At 49.3% G+C, this 19,706-nt stretch overlaps 2 protein-coding genes across 2 annotated transcripts; both read left to right on the forward strand.

Moving 5' to 3' along the window:
• Positions 1-3,205: 3,205 nt before the first annotated feature.
• C1QA (complement C1q A chain) lies at positions 3,206-7,192 on the forward strand. Its single transcript, XM_056865278.1, has 3 exons — positions 3,206-3,254; positions 5,282-5,451; positions 6,624-7,192. The coding sequence occupies exons 2-3, from the start codon at positions 5,289-5,291 to the stop codon at positions 7,190-7,192; spliced, it is 732 nt and encodes a 243-aa protein (XP_056721256.1). The 5' UTR covers positions 3,206-3,254; positions 5,282-5,288.
• A 7,046-nt stretch (positions 7,193-14,238) lies between these two features.
• C1QC (complement C1q C chain) lies at positions 14,239-18,541 on the forward strand. Its single transcript, XM_056865277.1, has 2 exons — positions 14,239-14,419; positions 17,985-18,541. Exons 1-2 carry the CDS (start codon positions 14,239-14,241, stop codon positions 18,539-18,541), a joined length of 738 nt encoding a protein of 245 aa, XP_056721255.1.
• The last annotated feature ends 1,165 nt before the right edge of the window (positions 18,542-19,706 follow it).

The following is a 19,706-nucleotide window of genomic DNA, read 5'->3' on the forward strand; positions in this document are numbered from 1 at the left end:
CAACCTAGGTAATTCTTAAAGACGCTTCCAAGAAAACCTGGAAGTGATGGTAGTCCTCTCTATGACTTGCTGGAAACTCTATGGTTTTACTCTATGGTAGGGGCTGGATTCTACAGCTGGCTCCTGCTACCTCTGCCTGCAGGAATGAAATGAGGAACCACTGGCTAAGAATTAACACACACCCCCGCGCGTGTGTGCGCGCATTCTGGCCCTGTCCTCTTTAACCCCTCCATTGTTGCCACTTCTGCCCCAGCCCTCTTGTAGTACAGAGGGAATACGTTTCTCCACGGCCCGGGTGGGAAAGGGTTAACACAGTTTCTTCTGCGGTCCTAGCAGCTCCATTGCTAATGACTCTTCTGCAAGGGGGGAAAAAGGTTCCTTTTCTCTGGCAAACGAAACTCACATCCACCTTGAATAGAGGCTATTCCTGTCCGCGGGAGGGGGCGGATCACCAGTCTTAGATCCTTCTGAGCTAGAGATCTGCCAGGACCCACAAAGGGCCAGAACAAATGATTTTGCGGGCCTTAAACGGCCCCCGGGCCTGATGTTCCCCACCCCTACCTTACTCACTGCAACTGCTGTAAAACTGTCAGAAAGCAACTGCTGAAAAAGCAGTAAAGGGACGTCAATAGCAAGTGTGCAAGTAGTTGTAGGAAGAAAAGAGAGTTAAAGTAGCCCTAGTAGAAATTGACTTTATGTTTGCTGGAAATGGAGCGGCAGAGAAAGGGGCAAGCAGGAGGTTGTTAATTAAAGTATCATTCTTCCTTGCTTTTAAAAGTATTTTTGTATCAAAGCTCTATATAATAAAATACGGGGGGAGGGAGTCAGCGATCAGTTCCTGGGGGAAGTGCCTCTATTCAATCTTGTGCGAAACAGCTGGGACGGCAGAACCAGATGTGACTGGAAGGATGATCAAATGCTGGGTTAGAATCGCCCACAGCGCCATTTTTCTCCAGGCAGCGGAGAGCAAGAATTCAATAGCACAAAGGGGGCAATTTCGCCCATCTCCGACAGTGAGCAAATGCCATTAGTGGCACCGCTGCCAAGCTTTTGTGGATCACAAAGACTGCCCTGCATCATACATTAATTCAGAAGGAGACCGTTTGACACTGTTAGGGGAAAAGGTATTGCGTACATCATTTGTGTGCTAGCGCCATCTAGTGTTCAGGCATCACTGGAGGGGAGTCTGCAGGCCAGCTGCACATGGTGGGCCCGTCACTGGCACGCAACCCATTTATGCTCCAGATGTGTGCCCAGTCACCACACAGTTTGCACCGTACCATATTGCCTAATAGATGAGGCACCACCCTCAGGTGGTGGCTGGCGATCTCCCACTATTACAACTGATCTCCAGCTAGGGTTGCCAGTTCCGGATTGGGAAATACCTGGAGATTTTTGGGGTGGAGCCTGAGGAGGGTGGGGTTTGGGGAGGGGAGGGACTTCAATGCCATAGAGTCCAATGGCCAAAGCGGCCATTTTCTCCAGGTGAACAGATCTCTATCGGCTCGAGATCAGTTGTGATAGCAGGAGATCTCCAGCTACTTCCTGGAGATTGGCAACCCTATCTCCAGCCGACAGAGATCAGTTCCTCTGGAGAAAATGACTACTTTGGCAATCGGACTCAAAGAATCATAGAGTGAGAATGGATCACCAGGGTCATCTAGTCCAACCCCCTGCACAAAGCAGGAAATCCCAAACTGCCTTCCCCCCACACCCCCAGTGACCGATACTCCTTACCCAGAAGATGGCCAACATGCCCTTCCTCTCATGACCTGCCTAAGGTCATAGAATCAGCATTGCTGCCAGATGCCCATCTAGCCTCTTCTTAAAAACCTCCAGGGAAAGAGACCTCACTGCCTCCCGAGGAAGCCTGTTCCACTGAGGAACCGCTCTAACTGTTAGAAAATTCTTCCTAATGTCTAGACAGAAACTCTTTTGATTTAACTTGAGATTTAACTCTTTTGATTTGACTCTATGGCATCGAGGTCCCTCCCCTCTCCAAACCCCACCCTCCTCAGGCTCCGCCCCCAAAATCTCCAGGTATTTCCCACCCCGGAGCTGGCAACCCTACTGATAGACACTCCAGGCCCCACCTGGAGGTTGGCAACCCTATCCCTTGGATAACTAGGCAACACTGCCCTTTTCCAGCGCTTGGAGCGCTCTGGGACTTGTATCATTTACTTGCAGTCCGATGCAGCCATCCCATTTGGGTCTCTCCGGCGCGATTGATCCCTGCATGAAGGCAAAGAGTGTCTAAGAAGAGAAGGAAGATGCTGTTTTCTGCCAGGAAAAAAGAAGACGGCTGTGACCGTTTGATCCGTGGATGTCAGTTTTTCAGACTGTCCGACGGTTGTCAGAGGAAATTAAGGTCATTGGGTTTTGGACATGAAATGCAAGAGCGGCTTGGAATGGGTCGGAGAGTGAACTGCGGGAACCGGCATCTTCCACGGGGTTTCAGAGTCAGGGACGGCCCAAGGGTTTTTATGGCCCCGGGCAAATTAAAATCTCCCCATGCATCTTACCTTATGTCAAGTGGCACAATAGCATCCTTAATGATTGAGAGTTGTCAGAGATGCTATTTTCTCATTCTCCCTTTATAACATCTTGCCGCTCCTTCATTTCCCTCTTCCTTTCCAACTGGGCCTGAGTCTTCTCCGGTTAATGGAGATCAGACAGGGGTCTGTCGGGAGCTTTCCCCAGCTGATCGGCTTATAAACTGGCCTTGTGACCAAGTGCCAATAGCAGGTCTCTCTCCAAAATAAGTTACATTTATACCCCACTTTTCTCCCCAGTGGGAAGCAGCTTACTACATTGTTAGGATTGCCAACCTCCAGGTAGAGGCAGGAGATCTCTGCTATTACAACGGATCTCCGGCTGACAGAGATCAGTTCACCTGGAGAAAATGGCCTCTTTGGCTATTGGACTCTGTGGCATTGAAGTTCAGAGGTGGTTCGCCATTGCTTGCCTCTGCATAACAGGTCAGGAGTTCCTTGGTGGTTTCCCATCTGGCTATCCGGTAGCAAATGAGTCCCGCAGAGAGAAGGGTGCTGTAGCCACTGAGATTCTTCTGAGCTCACGCGGTGGGGGCTGGGGAGAGAAAGGGAAGCCATCAGAAGGAGAAATAAAGGAAGGGAAACTTCATTTTCTGTGACTCAACAAAGCCCATCTGCCCCCCCCTCCACTCATAATTCTTCCTTCATGCCCGACAGAGGCTCTCTTTCTGAGTAATCTGGTGGAGAACCCTTGGCCAGGAGGTAAGCGATTCTTTCTGCTTTCTTACAATTTTTTAAAATTCCAGTTCAGTTGAGCTCAGTTAATGACTCCTGCCCTGTACTTTGCTGATACAACCATCTTAGAGTAACTGTCCCATACATTGCGACACCATTTTTTAAATGCTCTCAGATGTGGATTGCTTAGCGCAGGGACTAGTTTGCGCATTGAAATCTGTACAGGCACTGGAGAGCTTTTGACAGACGCCTGCCTTGTGGCATTTCTCCCATGCCTGGCGCCCCACCAGTCTCCCTTTCTGCTCCTTTGTTCTCTTGAACATGTGTGTGTGTTAAGTGCCATCAAGTCGCTTCCGACTCATGGTGACCCTATGAATCAGTATCCCTATGAATCAATGGGGAAGGGCTGTGGCTCAGTGACAGAGCATCTGCTTGGCATGCAGAAGGTCCCAGGTTCAATCCCCAGCATCTCCAGTTAAAGGGACTAGGCAGGTAAGTGATGTGAAAGACCCCTGCCTGAAACCCTGGAGAGCTGCGACCGGTCTGAGTAGACAATTCTGACTTTGATGGACCAAGGGTCTGATTCAGTATAAGGCAGCTTCATGTGTTCATGTGTCCTTCAAAAGTCCTATTCCTTAACAGCTTTGCTCAGGTCTTGCAAATTGAGGGCTGTGGTTTCCTTTATAGAGTCAATCCATCTCTTGTTGGGTCTTCCTCTTTTCCTGCTGCCTTCAACTTTTCCTAGCATTGTTATCTTTTCCAGTGACTTGTCTTTTCATAATGTGACCGAAGTACAAAAGCCTCAGTTTAGCCATTTTAGCTTCTAGGGTCAGTTCAGGCTTGATTTGACCTAGAACCCACTGGTTTTGTTTTTGGGGGGCAGTCCACGGTATCCGTAACACTCTCCTCCAACACCATATTTCAAAGGAATCTACTTTCTGCTTTCTTCCTATCAGCTTTCTTCATTGAACATACTGGTCTTTTATGCATGGCTGTTTCACTCACCGTCACTCCTCCGACAACTTCAAGTCTTTGTGTAGATTATGCATGCTGTTTCGGGCTGTCCGAGGTCATCTCGGTCTCTTCCTGCCTTTCCCCGCGTTTAGTCCATGTTTTCAAATTCAAGATAAAACACAATCAACACAAAGACCCAAAGTCATCAGGGGGTGACAGCGAGGGAAACAGCCATGCACAAAAGACCGCTGAGTTAGAGCATTTCTCCATCAAACTCAGGGCTGTCTTGATCAGCAGCGGCTCTTTGGAGTCTCAGGCAAAGAAAGGCCCCCCCGCCCCCATCTGCTGCCTGAAGAGGCTTCAACTGGAGGAATTAAGGATTGATACCTGGGATAGTTTCCCTGCTATGCCACAGCCCTTATAAACACTGAACACGAAGATAGTTTCACAGGGCAGCCGTATTGGTTTCCTGAACATGAAGTTCCCTTAAACAAAGTCAGATCATTTATACTCTTACTATCGGCAGTTTTTCAGGGTTTCGGCTCCTTCCCAGTACTCAAGATCTTCCAGCTGGATTGAGCCAGCGTGGCATAGTGGTTAGAGTGCCAGTCTAGGAGCTGGGAGACTCGGGTTCAAATCCAGACGCTGCCATGGAAGCTCAGGGGATGACCCTTGGGCCAGTCATAAGAACATAAGAAAAGCCATTCTGGATCAGACCAAGGCCCATCAAGTCCAGCAGTCTGTTCACACAGGGGCCAACCAGTCACTCCTTCACACCCTAACCTACTTCACAGGGTTGTTGTAGTGAGGGTAAGTTGGAGGAAGGGAGAATGCTGTTGTAAGATGCTTTGTGTCTTCATCAGGGTGGAAAGCAGAGTATAAAAATGCTTCGCTGTATGCGAAATTTGCCCTACAAGGTATCCTTCCAAATCTGAAAAGCAGTTCGACCCACAATGTTATTGAAGGGCCACAATCCTCTCTTTCCCCCTCTGTAGGGATATTAAACATGTGAAATATCCCTGTCTGCCCCGTGCTGGTTGTAATTGATTTGCTGACGTTTGGGGCGAGACTTTGACACTGGCATCTGCTAACATCTACAGAGGCAGAATGGCGACCGGCTTCTGGTTGGCAGCTGGCACCCTGGCCCTGATCCTGGCTGTGGCAGCACCTCAGGAAAACCTTTGCCAAGCTCCCAATGGCCAAGATGGACACCCAGGGGTTCCAGGCTTAAACGGGCGGCCGGGACAGAAGGGTGACATTGGAGAACCAGGTAAGGCCTCATTGGATAGTTACTGTTCGACTGATTCCTTCAGATTCTGGGATTGCCATCTTTCAGTGCATGCATTTGCATTGCATCTATTTATTTCTACCCCGCTTTGCTCCTAAGGATGCCAGCCTCCAGATGGAACCTGGGGATCCCATTTAGGGTTGCCAATATAGGGTTGCCTGCTATTACAACTGATCTCCAGCCGATAGAGATCAGTTCACCTGGAGGAAATGGCCGCTTTGGCACTTGGGTTCTATGGCATTGAAGTCCCTCCCCTCCCCGAACCCTGCCCTCCTCAGGCTCCGCCCCAAAAATCTCCAGGTATTTCCCAACCCGGAGTTGGCAGCCATAATCCCACAAAATGACAGCTCATCTCCAGACAACAGAAATCAGTTCCCCTGGAGAAAATGGGTGGTTTGGAGGGTGGGCTCTATGCAATTGTACCCCACTGAGGTCCCTGTCCTCCCCAGGCTCCATCCCCATGACTCATGGAGTTTCCCAGCCTGAATCTGGAAACCCATCCCCTCCCATCCCCCACTGGTGGATCCCATCCTTCACAGATCTCCCCATGGGGAAAAAACTTGCTCACTATCCCTCCTGGAGTGTTGAGCAAGGCAGGGCCAAGCTATGCTCAACAGGAACCAAGCAACGTAGGGTCTGCATGGGGTACACTTTACTGAGACTCAAGTGTCCAAGTAAGGCACAGGGTTACCAATCTCCAGGTAAGGACTGGAGATTAGGGTTGCCAACCTCCAGGTAATAGCTGGAGATCTCCTGCTATGCCAACTGATCTCCAGCCAATAGAGATCAGTTCCCCTGGAGAAAATGGCCGCTTTGGCAATTGGATCCTATGGCGTTGAAGTCCCTCTCCTCCCCAAACCCCGCCTTCCACAGGCTCCGCCCCAAAACCTTCCCACCAGAGGCGAAGAGTGACCTGGCAATCCTACTGGAGATATCCAGATGACCAAGATTAGTTTCCCTGGAGAAAATGGCTGCTTTGGAGGGTGGACCCTACGGCATCGTACCCTGCTGAGGTCCCTCCTGTCCCCAAACTTTGCCCTCCCCAGGCTCCACCCCCCAAATCTCCAGGGATTTCCCAACCCAAAGCTGGCAACCCTAGCCCCAACCGAGTCACACAATGCTAACATGCACACCCTTCTCTGCTTTCCTTTGAGGGCCGTCCGGAAGAAGCATGGGGATCCGGGGGCCCAAAGGTGACCCTGGAGAGCCCGGCGTACCAGGAATCCCAGGCAACCAAGGCTACAGAGGTCCAGACGGGCCCCAGGGCCCTCCGGGGGAAGAAGGCGACCAAGGGCCAAAGGGCCAAGTCGGCAACGTCAGGCACCAGGCCAGGGCCGCCTTCTCGGCCTCTCGGCAGAGCCCGGAGCCAAACGGCAACGTCGTGGTCTTCGACCACATCATCACCAATCAGGACAACGGCTACAGCGGGCAGCGGGGTGTGTTCACCTGCAAGGACCCCGGCTACTACTACTTCTCCTTCCAGGTGGTTTCCGCCGGCAACCTGTGCCTCAGCCTGGTGCACAAGGACACCAAAGTCGCCACCTTCTGCGACGACAACAGCGATGGCCTCCCGCAGGTCAACTCGGGAGGCAGCGTCCTGAAGCTGGCCGCGGGGGACACCGTCTGGCTGGAGAGCGACCCCGAGGCGGGGAACAAGGTTTACGAGGGCACCGAGGCCGACAGTGTCTTCAGCGGCTTCCTGCTCTTCCCGGCGACGGCCTGAGGAGGAGCGAGGGGAACATGTCCCGGCCTCCGACGGCAGCCCCCGCCATCCTCCCTGCAGCTCCCTCTTCTAGCATGGCTACGCCCCAAAGGGGGGTACCTCCCACACGGAAGTGCATAGGTGCGCATGTATGCTTCCCCCTTTCCCGCATCTATGCCATTTCTGAATTTTTTTGGGGGGGTAGCTTTCAGTGAGCGCTAAATAAAATTTCCACAGAATTAGAACTTCTCGTTGCCTGGCTGTTTCTTGAGGTAACAGATGCAAGGATTTAGCTGTATATCCCTCAAAGAGCCTGGGGGCGGGAAATGGCACACACACATGAGCATGAAGGCACCATGTCATGCGCACTGCCTGCCATTTCAAAAGCTGGTGAGTGGGGTTGCCAGCTCTGGGATGGGAAATACCTGGAGATTTATGGAGTGGAGCCTGAAGAGGGCAGGGATTGGGGAGGGGAGGGACTTCAATGCCATAGAGCGCAATTGCCAAAGCAATTTCTCCAGATGAATTGATCTATATCTGCTGGAGATCAGTTGTCATTGCAGCAGATCTCCAGCTAGTACCTGGAGGTTGGCAATTCTGCTGGTGAGGTGCGTTTTGAATAGCAGGTGACGGGGGGGGGGGATAATCGGGTGTCACTGGCATGTCGTTCACACACAAAAAACCGTTTCTTGGCTTTTAACAGAACTCAAGACTAGCAATTGCTGAATACAGAAGAAGAAGAAGAGTTGGTTCTTATACCCCACTTTTCTCTACCTTTAAGGAGTCTCAAATCAGTTTATAATCCCCTTTCCTTCCCCCTAACAGACACCTTGTGAGACAGGTGGGGCTGAGACAGTTCAGAGAGAACTATGACTAGGCCAAGGTCACCCAGCAGGCTTCATGCAGAGGACCCAAGAATCGAACCTGGTTCCCCAGATTAGAGTCCACCACTCTTAACCGCTACACCACTCTGGCTCTCACAACACAACAGGCAGAGAAGAACCAATGTGAAAAGGGTGGGATAAAAATGCAGGTAATCCAAGCGTGTCCCTATTTTCACATAAAGCTGCCTTACACTGAGTCTGATCTTTGGTCCATCAAATTCAGTATTGTCTACTCAGTCTGGCAGTGGCTCTCTATAGTATCAGGTAGAGGTCTTTCACATCACCTACTTGCCTAGTCCCTTTAACTGGATGTGCCATGGATCAAACCTGGGATGTTTTACCACCGAGCCTAGCCCCTACCTTTATATGACTGAACACACAAACCTGCCTTATATTGAGTCAAACCATGATTGAACATAAGAACATAAGAAAAGCCCTGCTGGATCAGACCAAGGCCCATCAAGTCCAGCAGTCTGTTTACACAGTGGCCAACCAGAGGTCTCTAAGAAGCCCACCATCAAGACGACTGCAGCAGCATTGTCCTGCCTGTGCTCCACAGCACCTAATATAATAGGCATGCTCCTCTGATCCTGGAGATAATAGGTATGTATTATGACTAGTAGCCATTTTGACTAGTAGCCATGGATAGCCCTCTCCTCCATGAACATGTCCACTACCCTCTTAAAGCCTCCCAAGTTGGCAGCCATCACCACATCCTGGGGTAGGGAGTCTGTCAAGGTTAAAATTGACTACTCGGACTGGCAGCAGCTGTGCAGGTCTCAGCTGGGCATCTTTCATGTCCTCTTCTATGTGACTTTTTAAACAGGCGACGCTGGGAATTGAACCTGGGACCGTCTGCGTACAAAGCAAATGCTTTGCCGCTGAGCCACGGCCCCTCCCCAAACATTTACAGGGAGTTTGCAAAGGACTATTCAAAGCTGGAATCCCCTCCCCTGCATCTCCCTCTTTCATCCCTGAAATGTTGGTGGGTACATGCAGGATGTTGAGCAGCTGAAAAAGGCTCACAAAAAGGATCCAAAATGCTGAGTCAGATGGCCGGTCCATCTAAGTCTGTATTGTCTACTCAGACTGGCAGCAGCTCTCTAGAATCTCAGGCTGAAGTCTTTCACATCACCTACTGATTTTTTTAAAAGTGGAAAAGCTGGGGATTGAACCTGAGGAGTTTGGGGCGGGGGCGGGACTTCAATGCCACAGAGTCCAATTGCCCAAAGTGCCATTCTCTCCAGGTGAACTGATCTCTTATCGGCTGGAGATCAGTTGTAATAGCAGGAGATCTCCAGCTAGTACCTGGAGGTTGGCAACCCTACTCAAAGTATGCATGTTGCTACCGCAGAGCAAGGGAATTCCAGCCCCAGAAAGGAACGGAACAGAGGGGGACGCATTCATCACTTCTTACCCAAGCCTTGGGCTTTCCCCACACTTCTCCAGCTTGACTGCAGCGGCCTTTATTTACTTGGCTCAAACTCTCCATTACCATATTGCCAAAATGAAGAATTAGTTCTTCATTTTGTTCCCAGGGGGTTGTGGGGGTGGGGGGTGGGAAGAAGCCAACTTCTGCCTGAAAAAAAATGCTGAAACGAAGGGCTCAGCATAAATCACACCCCGCAACAACAATTTAAGCAGAAGTGTTTTTGAGGATGTGTGTGAGGGAGATGCTGAATTGGAGAAATGTTCGTTTGCCAAACTGCCGAGTGTTTCAGGATGACAGGGAAGGAATCACGAGGCATATAGGGGGTACTTCAACTTCTGCACTGGTCCCCACTCCCCATATAAATATTTACTTTCCCCCCTTTACTTTTCATTTTCAGTGAATTGATGAGTGAATGGGGATTTGAACCTGTTTTAGCTTGGAACTGTAACCACTACACTTAGGGTTGCCAACCTCCAGGTACTAGCTGGAGATCCCCTGCTATTACAACTGATCTCCAGCCGATAGGGGTCACTTCCCCTGGAGAAAATGGCTGCTTTGGCCATTGGACTCTATGGCATTGAAGTCCCGCCCCTCCCCAAACCCCACCCTCCTCTGGCTCTGCCCCCCAAACCACCTGCCGGTGGCAGAGAGGGACCTGGCAAACTTGTTTTTCAGGGATTGTCGTTAAGAAGAGTCCTAGTGAAGCACAGCTTTCTGTTTCACACAATGACTGACCAGTGGCCCTGAAGGGCTACCGGAGAAGTAGGGTTGCCAGCTCCAGGTTGGGAAATACCTGGAGATTTTGGGGGTGGGGCCTGAGGAGGGTGGGGTTTGTGAAAGAGAGGAATTTCAATACCATAGAGTCCACCTTCCAAAGTGGCCCTTTTCTCCAGGTGAGCTGATCTCTTTTTTTGCCTGGAGATCAGCTGTAATAGCGGGAGGCTTCCAGCCACCACCTGGAGGTTGGCAATGGCAACCCTATGGACAGGGCGTAGAGGCTGAGGCCCTCCCCTGATGTTGCTTCCTTGATCTGGGATTCAGAGGTTGACTGCTTCAGACTGTGGGGGTTCCCTTTAGTCACCATGGCTGGTAGCCATTGATGGACCCCTCCTCCATGAATCTGTCTAACCCCCTTTTAAAGACATCTGTGCTCATGACCAGCACGACATCCAGTGGCAATGAATTCCACGATTTAATTATTCATCAACTAAAGGATCCCCATGGTGCAGAGTCGTAAGCTTCAGTACTGCAGTCAAAAGCTCTGCTCATGACCTCACAGAAGTTGGTTTCAGGTAGCCGGCTCAAGGTTGACTCAGCCTTCCATCCTTCTGAGGTCGGTAAAATGAGTACCCAGCTTGCTGGGGGTAAAGGGTAGACGACTGGGGAAGGCAATGGCAAACCACCCCGTAAACACAGTCTGCCCAGAGCCAGCGTGGTATAGTGGTTAAGAGCGGTGGTTTGGAGCAGTGGACTCTGATCTGGAGAACCGGGTTTGATTCCCCACTCCTCCACAGGAGCCGCAGAGGCTAATCTGGTGAACTGGGTTGGTTTCCCCACTCCTCCACATGAAGCCAACTAGGTGACCTTGGGTTAGTCACACTCTCTCAACCCCACCCACCTCACAGGGTGTCTATTGTGGGGAGGGGAAGGGGAGGGGATTGTAAGCAGGTTCGATTCTCCCTTAAGTGGTAGAGAAAGTCAGCATATAAAAACCTTCTTCTTCTTCTTCTTCTTCTTCTTCTTCTTCTTCTTCTTCTTCTTCTTCTTCTTCTTCTTCTTCTTCTTCTTCTTCTTCTTCTTCTTCTTGTAAATGTCATGACGTGCCATCACCCCATGGGTCAGTAATGACCCAGTGCTTGCACAGGGGACTGCCTTTAACTTTAAAGAAGTATTTTCTTTTGTCTGTCCTCAGCCTGTTGCCCGTCAACTTCATTGGGTGCCCCCGGGTCCCAGTAATATGGTACAGAGAGAAAAGGCTCACTCTGTTCAAGCATGCATCCTTGTTCTCTGATGCCCGTCGCTAGTAAAACTCTGCCCGTTTGTTCCCAATGTTTGTGTTTCGGGGAAACTTCAGAAATGCTTTCTTATTACGACTCGCTCGAGTTGTTATTCTGTGGGGGTGCAGGTCCTCCTCCAGGATCCATAGAAGTTAAATCTCATAGCGGGGAGCAGATGCGCCATCTCTCGCATCTGCACATGAATGCTAAGGCACCCTGCAGTGAGCAGCCAGCCGTTCCATGCACGGCAGATGCAAAGGTATCTTTGAGCCACCATTGCTAACAGATTGTAGGGCAATTATGTCTTCTCTAATATAGATCTCCCCGACAGAACAAAACCCCTCCTGGTTTTGAAATTGGGGCAAGACTGGTGATTGCTGAGTCACAAACAGCGTATCCAGAAGGCAGAGTATGGGTTTCAAGGGTGTGTGTGATAGGGAGGAGATGCATACTCGGTCGGTGGTGATCCTTGAGGTGAGACCTGTAACATCACTAGACCATTCCTATATTTATTTGTTCAGCTGTGGAGCAAAAATCAGACCTAGATGTTCAAAATGCTTAGATTGGTATCTGAAGAAGTGAGCTGTGGCTCACGAAAGCTCATACCCTACCAGAAAATATTTTTGTTAGTCTTGAAGGTGCTACTGGACTCTTGCCCTTTTCTACTACTGCAGACAGACTAACACGGCGACCCACTGTGAATTATCTTCCTGGAAATCTTCTTCTTCTTGAAGATGCTATTGGACTCGAATCTTGCTAGGCATAGAATGCCTGCCCAGTAGGGCTTTGAAGGCAATGGGGGTGGGGCTACTTTCCAGCTCTCCGAGGCCACCAACTTCCCTGTTTAGCGTGAGGATATCGCAAGCAGGAACCCTCTCCAGTCCTGCACCAACGGTGGCCTGAAACTCCCTTGCCACGCAGAGCAGTTTTCAAGCCCCCTGAGTCCAACTGTTGTCCTAAGAGGTAAGAACAGCCAGCCTGCAACAAGACCCTCACCCATCTCTGATCCCCCAAGACCTTGGGGAAGACCCAGGCACTGGAAAGGCAGGGGAAATCTTGACAGCCGGGGCTCCGTCCCAGAAGGGCAATTGGGTGGCCAGGTGGCGTAGTGGGTAGAGCATTGGACTCCAGAGTTCAGTTCCTTCCTCTGACTTGACTCTTGCCAGGTGATCTGGGACCTCTCTCTCTCTCTCTCTCTCTCTCTCTCAGCCTAATCTACCTTGCAAGGCTGTTGTGAGCATAAGGGGGAGTGGAGGGGAGAAAAAAGCGAGAGAATGTTGTAGAGTTTGAAAGAGGGGAGGCCACTTTCCGTGGGTTTTTAGAAAGGGTCTTTTCTGGGAATTGAGATGGGTAGTGGTTGGGCTAGGATCTGGGGGAGCCGGATTTGAATCCCTCTGTTCCCATGGAGACTCTCTCAAGGACTTCAGCCTATCCTACCTCACAGGGTTGTTGTGAGAATAAAATGGGGGAAGAGAGGGGGGTATTGAAAGCTGATTTGGGTCCCCAGTGGGGAGAAAAACAAGGTATAAATATCTAAATGAATAATTTATCTTAAACAGATTTAAGTGCTCCTTGCAAAAAAAAAAAAAATGCCTTCCTTCTAATAGTTTTGCTGGCTCTCATTTAGAACCAGCATTCACCTGCCTTGTTGTGAAAGGCAGGAGGGCTGGACCATGATTGTCAATCAACCCTCTGGCAGTCCCATCAGTTGAATCAGAAAGCAGGTATGAGCACATTTGAAACACTGGCTCTGGTCTTTCACCTGTCAGAAACCTGCTTTGCACATGTGGGTTCTCGGTGCGTGTATGTGGGGTGGGGACTCTTTCAATGGCACATGTGATTTCGGTCTCCCATCAGAACGATGGCAGGGTGGCAACTTGGTGGTAATGGTGGTAATGAGCAGTTGATGTGGGTTGTGGAGCATGTTTGACCAGAGCTAGGGAGATCAGGGCTGCAAGCCATACTCTGCTTACCGGGTGATCTCTCCTTCCGTCCCTCTCTCTCTCTCTCTCTCTCTCTCTCACACACACACGGTTGTTGTGAGGATAAAATGAGCAAGAAGAGAGAAGAAATCTGATAGATTATCATTGAAAACCTAAGGACACTTTCCTGGGAGTAAGCTGTGGTCGCCAACCTCCAGGTACTAGCTGGAGATCTCCCGCTATTACAACTGATCTCCAGCCAATAGAGATCAGTTCCCCTGGAGAAAATGGCCGCTTTGACAATTGGACTCTATGGCATTGAAGCCCCTCCCCTCCCCAAAACCTGCCCTCCTCAGGCTTCTCCCCAAAAACCTCCCACCAGTGGCGAAGAGGGACCTGGCAACCCTAGAGTAAGCCCTATTAAACAAACCCGATTGGGATTCTGAGTAACCTGTTTGATTTCTCTCTATAACTCCTAGGATGGCTGCTTTATTCTTTAATGGTTTCTTACATGTTGACAAGTACAATATTTTCTTGACAGGACACTTATCTGTCTCTACTGAGTACATTTTAACCCTGTCCATTCTGGCCTGGGCCATCCAGGTCAGGGTCCTAAGAAACTAGTCCTCTTGAAAACTAGATAATAAGAGACAAAGAGACCATCGCCTTGGTTTCTTACTGCAATGAAGTAGCTGCTTATAAAAAATGATGTCTTATCTTGCCTTGGTGGCCCTGGGAAAGGTTCTGCTGTGTGACCAGCCCATAAAGGATCTTGGCCATGCCCTCCCTGTACGCGCTCTGTGCTTCCCATCCCCCACTTAGCAGGACAAAGATGGGCTTCGACTTAAAGATGCTCCTGGGCTGTGGATTCGTCCTTGTCCTGCTTCTGGCGAGTTTGTCATCCGAAGCGGAGCCCTCACGCCACTGCTACGGAATACCAGGCCTGCCCGGTGTGCCAGGCGTTTCGGGAAAGGATGGCAGAGACGGCCAGAAAGGAGCCAAGGGAGAGCCAGGTAACCGAACTCTTGGAAGCCCCAGCCTGCCTGCTTGGGTTGGCGCAAGGAAGGTGCAGTCTTCTCTTTGCTGTCTTTGTTCATACTGAGATGCCGATTGATGGCTCCTTGCTGTCATTGGGGAGAAGCTGTGGCTCAGTGGTAAAGCCTCTGCTTGGCGTTCAGAAGGTTCCAGGTTCAATCCCTGGCATCTCCAGTTAAAGGGACTAGGCAGATAGGTGATGTGAAAGACCTCTGCCTGAGACCCTGGAGACCCGCTGCTGGTCTGAGCAGACAATACTGACTTTGATGGATTGAGGGTCTTGTTCAGTATAAGGCAGCTTCATGTGTTCATGTGATCAACACTCAATAGCTCAGATGCTTATTAAGAACGAACGTATGAAGCTGCACCAAATCAGGACGCTGATCCAGCTAGCTCAGTACAGTGCATTCAGACTGGCAGTGGCTCTCCAGGGTTTCAGGCACAGAAATGCCTTTTCCAACACTACCTGCCAGAGAGTCATACCTGGGACCTTCTGCATGCTAAGCAGGTGCTCTACCCTGCCCCCAAACACATCTATATGCCAGACAAAAAAAGCTAATGTGATCTTGGGGTGCATCAACAGAGGCATAACATCCAATTCGCAAGATGTCATAGTTCCACTGTGCATCACACCTGGAGTATGGTGTGCAGTTCTGGAGGCCTCACTTCAGAAAGGATGTGGACAGATTGGAGCAGATGCAAAGGAGAGTGGTGAGGATGATCAGGGGCCTGGATATGGGTGCCAACCTCCAGGTACTAGCTGGAGATCTCCCACTATTACAACTGATCTCCAGCCGACAGAGCTCAGTTCACCTGAAGAAAATGGCCGCTTTGGAAGGTGGACTCTCGGGCATTGAAGTCCCTCCCCTCTCCAAACCCCACCCTCCTCAGGCTCCGCCCCCAAAACCTCCCACTGGTTGTGAAGAAGGACCTGACAACCCTAGGCCTGGAGACCAAGCCCTATAAGAAAAGGCTGAGGGACTTGGGCATTTTTAGTCTGGAGAAGAGGAGGTTGAGGGGAGATGTGATTGCTCTCTTTAAGAATTTGAAGGGCTGTCACTTAGAGGAGGGCAGGGAGCTGTTCCTGTTGGAAGCAGAGGATAGGACTCACAATAATGGGTTTAAATTGTGGGCGGAAAGGTACCAGCTAGACATTAGGGGAATTTTTTTTTACAGTTAAGAGTTGTTCAACTGTGGAATCAGCTACCTAGGAAGTGGTGAGCTCCCCCTCACTGGCAGTCTTTAAGCAGCGGCTGGATGAACACTTCTCAGGGATGCTCTAGGCTGATCTTGCATTAAGCAGGGGGTTGGATTGGGTGGCCCTTCCAACTCTATGATTCTGTATGAATGTATGAAGCTGCCTTCTTCCAAGTCAACTCATTGATCCAGCTAGCTCAGTACTAACTATGTGGACTGGCATTGGCTTTCTGGAGTTTCGGGCTCTGAAAGGGCTTTCCCAGCACCCAAGGTTATATAACAGGGATTGAACGACTTGACCCATACCTGATACACCTGAAGCTGCCCTTATACTAGGGGCTGACTATTGGTCTACCTTGTCTGCTCTGGCATCGCAAGGTCTTCCTCATCATCTATAATCTGAGATCCTGTAACTAGAGATGGAACTGAACCAGGATCTCTTCTGTATGCAAAGCACGTAAGCTACCACTGAGCCAACATCTCTCCCAAATAGCATTAGTGCTTGTTCCACTCTAGAATTCCAGTTCTGCAAACAGGATTACTAAAATAAACTCCAGAACTGGGGCATGAGGGATCCACTGCAGCGTTCAGCCCCCTCCGTTCACACAAGTTATGCAAGTCACAAGCCCCTCCCCCCTTATATCATCAGCATCCCTATATGTGCATTGAATTAACAGATTCACAAGGAATTAATAGTCTTCCCGCTTTTCACTGCAAAAATGCAAACTGCAGGTCTAGGAAGAACCAACTTACACCTGCCGTAAATCCTTGGTACGACGCAGGTAATTTTGAACAGCGAATGAATTAAAGCCATGCAAAATTCCTCTTATGTAGACAAATGGGTGCTCTTCTTATCGTTCGTTGACTCCGAAAGGGAATTTGGCACATGTCCCGAAGGAGTGAGACAAATATGGTAGAATACTGTGTGATGATTTCAGGGAGTAGCCATGTTGATCTGCAGTAGAACTGCTAGATTCGAGTCCAGCGGTCCCTTAGACACCAACAAAGTTTTCGGGGTATCATCTTTCGAAAGCCAAATTTCCCTTTGTCAGATTTATCTTTAAGGTGCTACTGGACTCGAATCTAGCTGTAACTCTTTGATACAATCAGTATGTTGTCTTTTAGACAGTTTCTACATTTGAGGAACCTTGATCTCATCCTAGATTGTAGCCTCCTGTGTCCTGACTAAAGAATGTAATCATTTCTAGTCAACCTATACTAAGGAATGTTAGGTAAAATTAAAATGAGATTTTCCTTTTTTTTAAAAAAGCAAAAACTTGGGGGAGGGAAGCAATCTTGATGCAATTGCATCCCACAGTAGTTTTTGTGTGGTGTTTTACCCATGTACACATATGTTCTTGCATATGAGAGCCGGTGTGATGTAGAGGTTAAGAGCTGTGGTTAAGAGCGGTGGACTCTAATCTGGAGAACTGGGTTTGACTCCCCACTCCTCCATCTGAAGCCAGCTGGGTGACCTTGGACTAGTCACAATTCTTTGAACTCTCTCAGCCTCACCTGCCGAAGGTGAGCCAGTTTGATTCTTCCTTAAGTGGTAGAGAAAGTCGGCATAAAAGCCAACTCTTCTTCTTCTTCTAAAATGCCACAAAAAAGAATCTAAAATGTGAAGCTGTTTTATACTGTCAGACCATCATCCTTGAGCTTAATGTTGTCTTCTCTGAGTGACACTGCCTTTCCAGAGCCTCAGGCAGAGAGATGGATGGGTCTCCCTCAACACTGGTTGCCTGAATATTTCTAACTGGAGGTGCAATCGACTGAACTTGGAATTTTTTGTTGTGCAACTCATGCGCTCTACCCCTGAGCCCTGGCCCCTTCCCACAATGTAGGATACAACAACTATAGGTAACATCACCACAGGATTTGGTGTGTGTGTGCCTGGTTTTATCTATGTTCACTTGCACATCTGTAATATGTGCAAGAGATAGGGTTGACAACTTCCAGGTACTAGCTGGAGATCTTCTATTACAACTGATCTCAAGCCGATAGAGATCAGTTCCCTTGGAGAAAAGGGCCGCTTTGGCAATTTAACTCTGTGGCATTGAAGTCCCTCCCCTCCCCAAACCATACCCTTCTCAGGCTCTGCCCCAAAAACCTCTCGCCGGTTGTGAAGAGGGACCTGCAACCCTAGCAAAAGATTACAAAAGTGAAAGCTACCATAAGCTGCACATGAACAACACTCTGTATGCAAACCAGTTTTTTTTCCAATGCATTATTTCAATTTAGATTATTCAAAATGTCCAGAATTGGGTAGAGAGACTTTTGGAAGCCTCCCTACACATTGGTTAGCTCTCTTCTGACCTTGACCGATGCTTTCTTCAACCCTCGCAGGCAAACCAGCTGTATATGGAAGCCAAGGTCCTCGGGGGGAGCCAGGAGACCCTGGTCTTCCAGGCATACCTGGGAAAAATGGGCCCAGAGGTGCTGTGGGTGAGCCAGGGGATCCTGGCCCGAAGGGGATGGTCGGCGAAGTGGGGGAGACCGGCAGCTACAAGCGGAACCATCAGTCGGCCTTCACCGTAATGCGCCAAACCAGCCAGTACCCCGAGAAGAACACCCCAGTGATCTTCAACCGAGCCGTCACCAACATCAACGGCGACTACGACACCAATACCGGCAAGTTCACCTGCCGCATCCCCGGCCTCTATTACTTCACCTACTACACCTCCCACACGGCCAACCTCTGCGTGAACATGTACCTGAACCGGGAGAAGGTGGCCAGCTTCTGCGACCACATGGCCAACACCAAGCAAGTCAGCTCCGGTGGCGTCCTCCTGCAGATGCTGGCGGGGCACCAGGTGTGGCTGGCGGTCAACGACTACAACGGCATGGTGGGCATCGCAGGCTCTGACAGCCTCTTCTCGGGCTTCTTGCTCTTCCCAGACTAGGGGCTTGGCGAGCAACGGGGCATCCCCGCTTCCCGCGCATCCAAGCTCCTTGCATAGGTACCCTCCACCCCCACCCCCATTTCCCAAAACATTTTCGAGCTGTCATAAATGTTAACAATAAAATTGTTTTTGCTTTGAAAATTGCTTTAATTTTTTTTTAATTTTAATATAAGGGTACAGAAAAAGAAAAGAAAGGGAAAGAAGAACACATGGGGAAAGAACATAATGTACAAGTTATACGTGCTCAAGTTGATCTAGTCAATCTCTATATCAATCCCCCAACGAACCACCGTTCTTGTAGGGCGCTCTAAATTAGCAAAACTATACCGTTAACATTTATTAAAGACTTTTATTCAAAAAAGAGAAGAAAAAAAACATTGCTACCTCCTATAACCACTTAATTAAAGCTCTGACTATCTAAAATATCTGTTGATAGATCGTTATGAGATACTTTGTTATATCAACATTAAATGATGACTAGTAAGAACAGTCTCGCTTGGCGTGAGCTGCTGTCATTCTCATGAGATCATGAGATGATTTTTATTTTTATCAGAAAACTGCCTGTTACATCTTTCGTTCTTAAGCACGAAATATTTTAAGATTGTGTGTGTTTATCAAAGACTGGTTGCCATCTCTGCTTGAAATCGTCTATCGGCTTTTATTTTTGACCTGACCCGGATAGTCCAGGCTAGCCCGATCTCGTCAGATCTCAGAAACTAAGCAGGGTCAGCCCTGGTTAGTATTTGGAGGGGAGACCACCAAGGAAGGCCAGGATTACTGGGGAGAGTCAGCCAATGGCAAAACCGCCTCTATTAGTCTCTTAGACTGAGAGGCCTCTGTGGTCACCCTTAACTTGGTTGTAAGTTGAACGCCAAAAAATTATGTATTCCTATTTTTTTTTAAAAAAATTAATTTTCCAAACAACATAAAAACAACACATTCAACACACACTCCATATACCTAGTCAATGCTCCATGCCTAAAACAGGATCTTCATCTATGAGCGGAGATATATCATTCTGTAAAAGTTACGTATTCCATTTAAAGGGAGGGAAGGCAGCACGGTACAGCCTGATCTCGTCAGATCTTGGAAGCTAAGCAGGGCCAGCCCTGCTTAGTATTTGGTTGGGGGACCACCCAGGAATACCAGGGTTGCTGTGCAGAGG

This window comes from Euleptes europaea, chromosome 19, assembly GCF_029931775.1.
Source record: "Euleptes europaea isolate rEulEur1 chromosome 19, rEulEur1.hap1, whole genome shotgun sequence".
NCBI lineage: Eukaryota > Metazoa > Chordata > Lepidosauria > Squamata > Sphaerodactylidae > Euleptes > Euleptes europaea.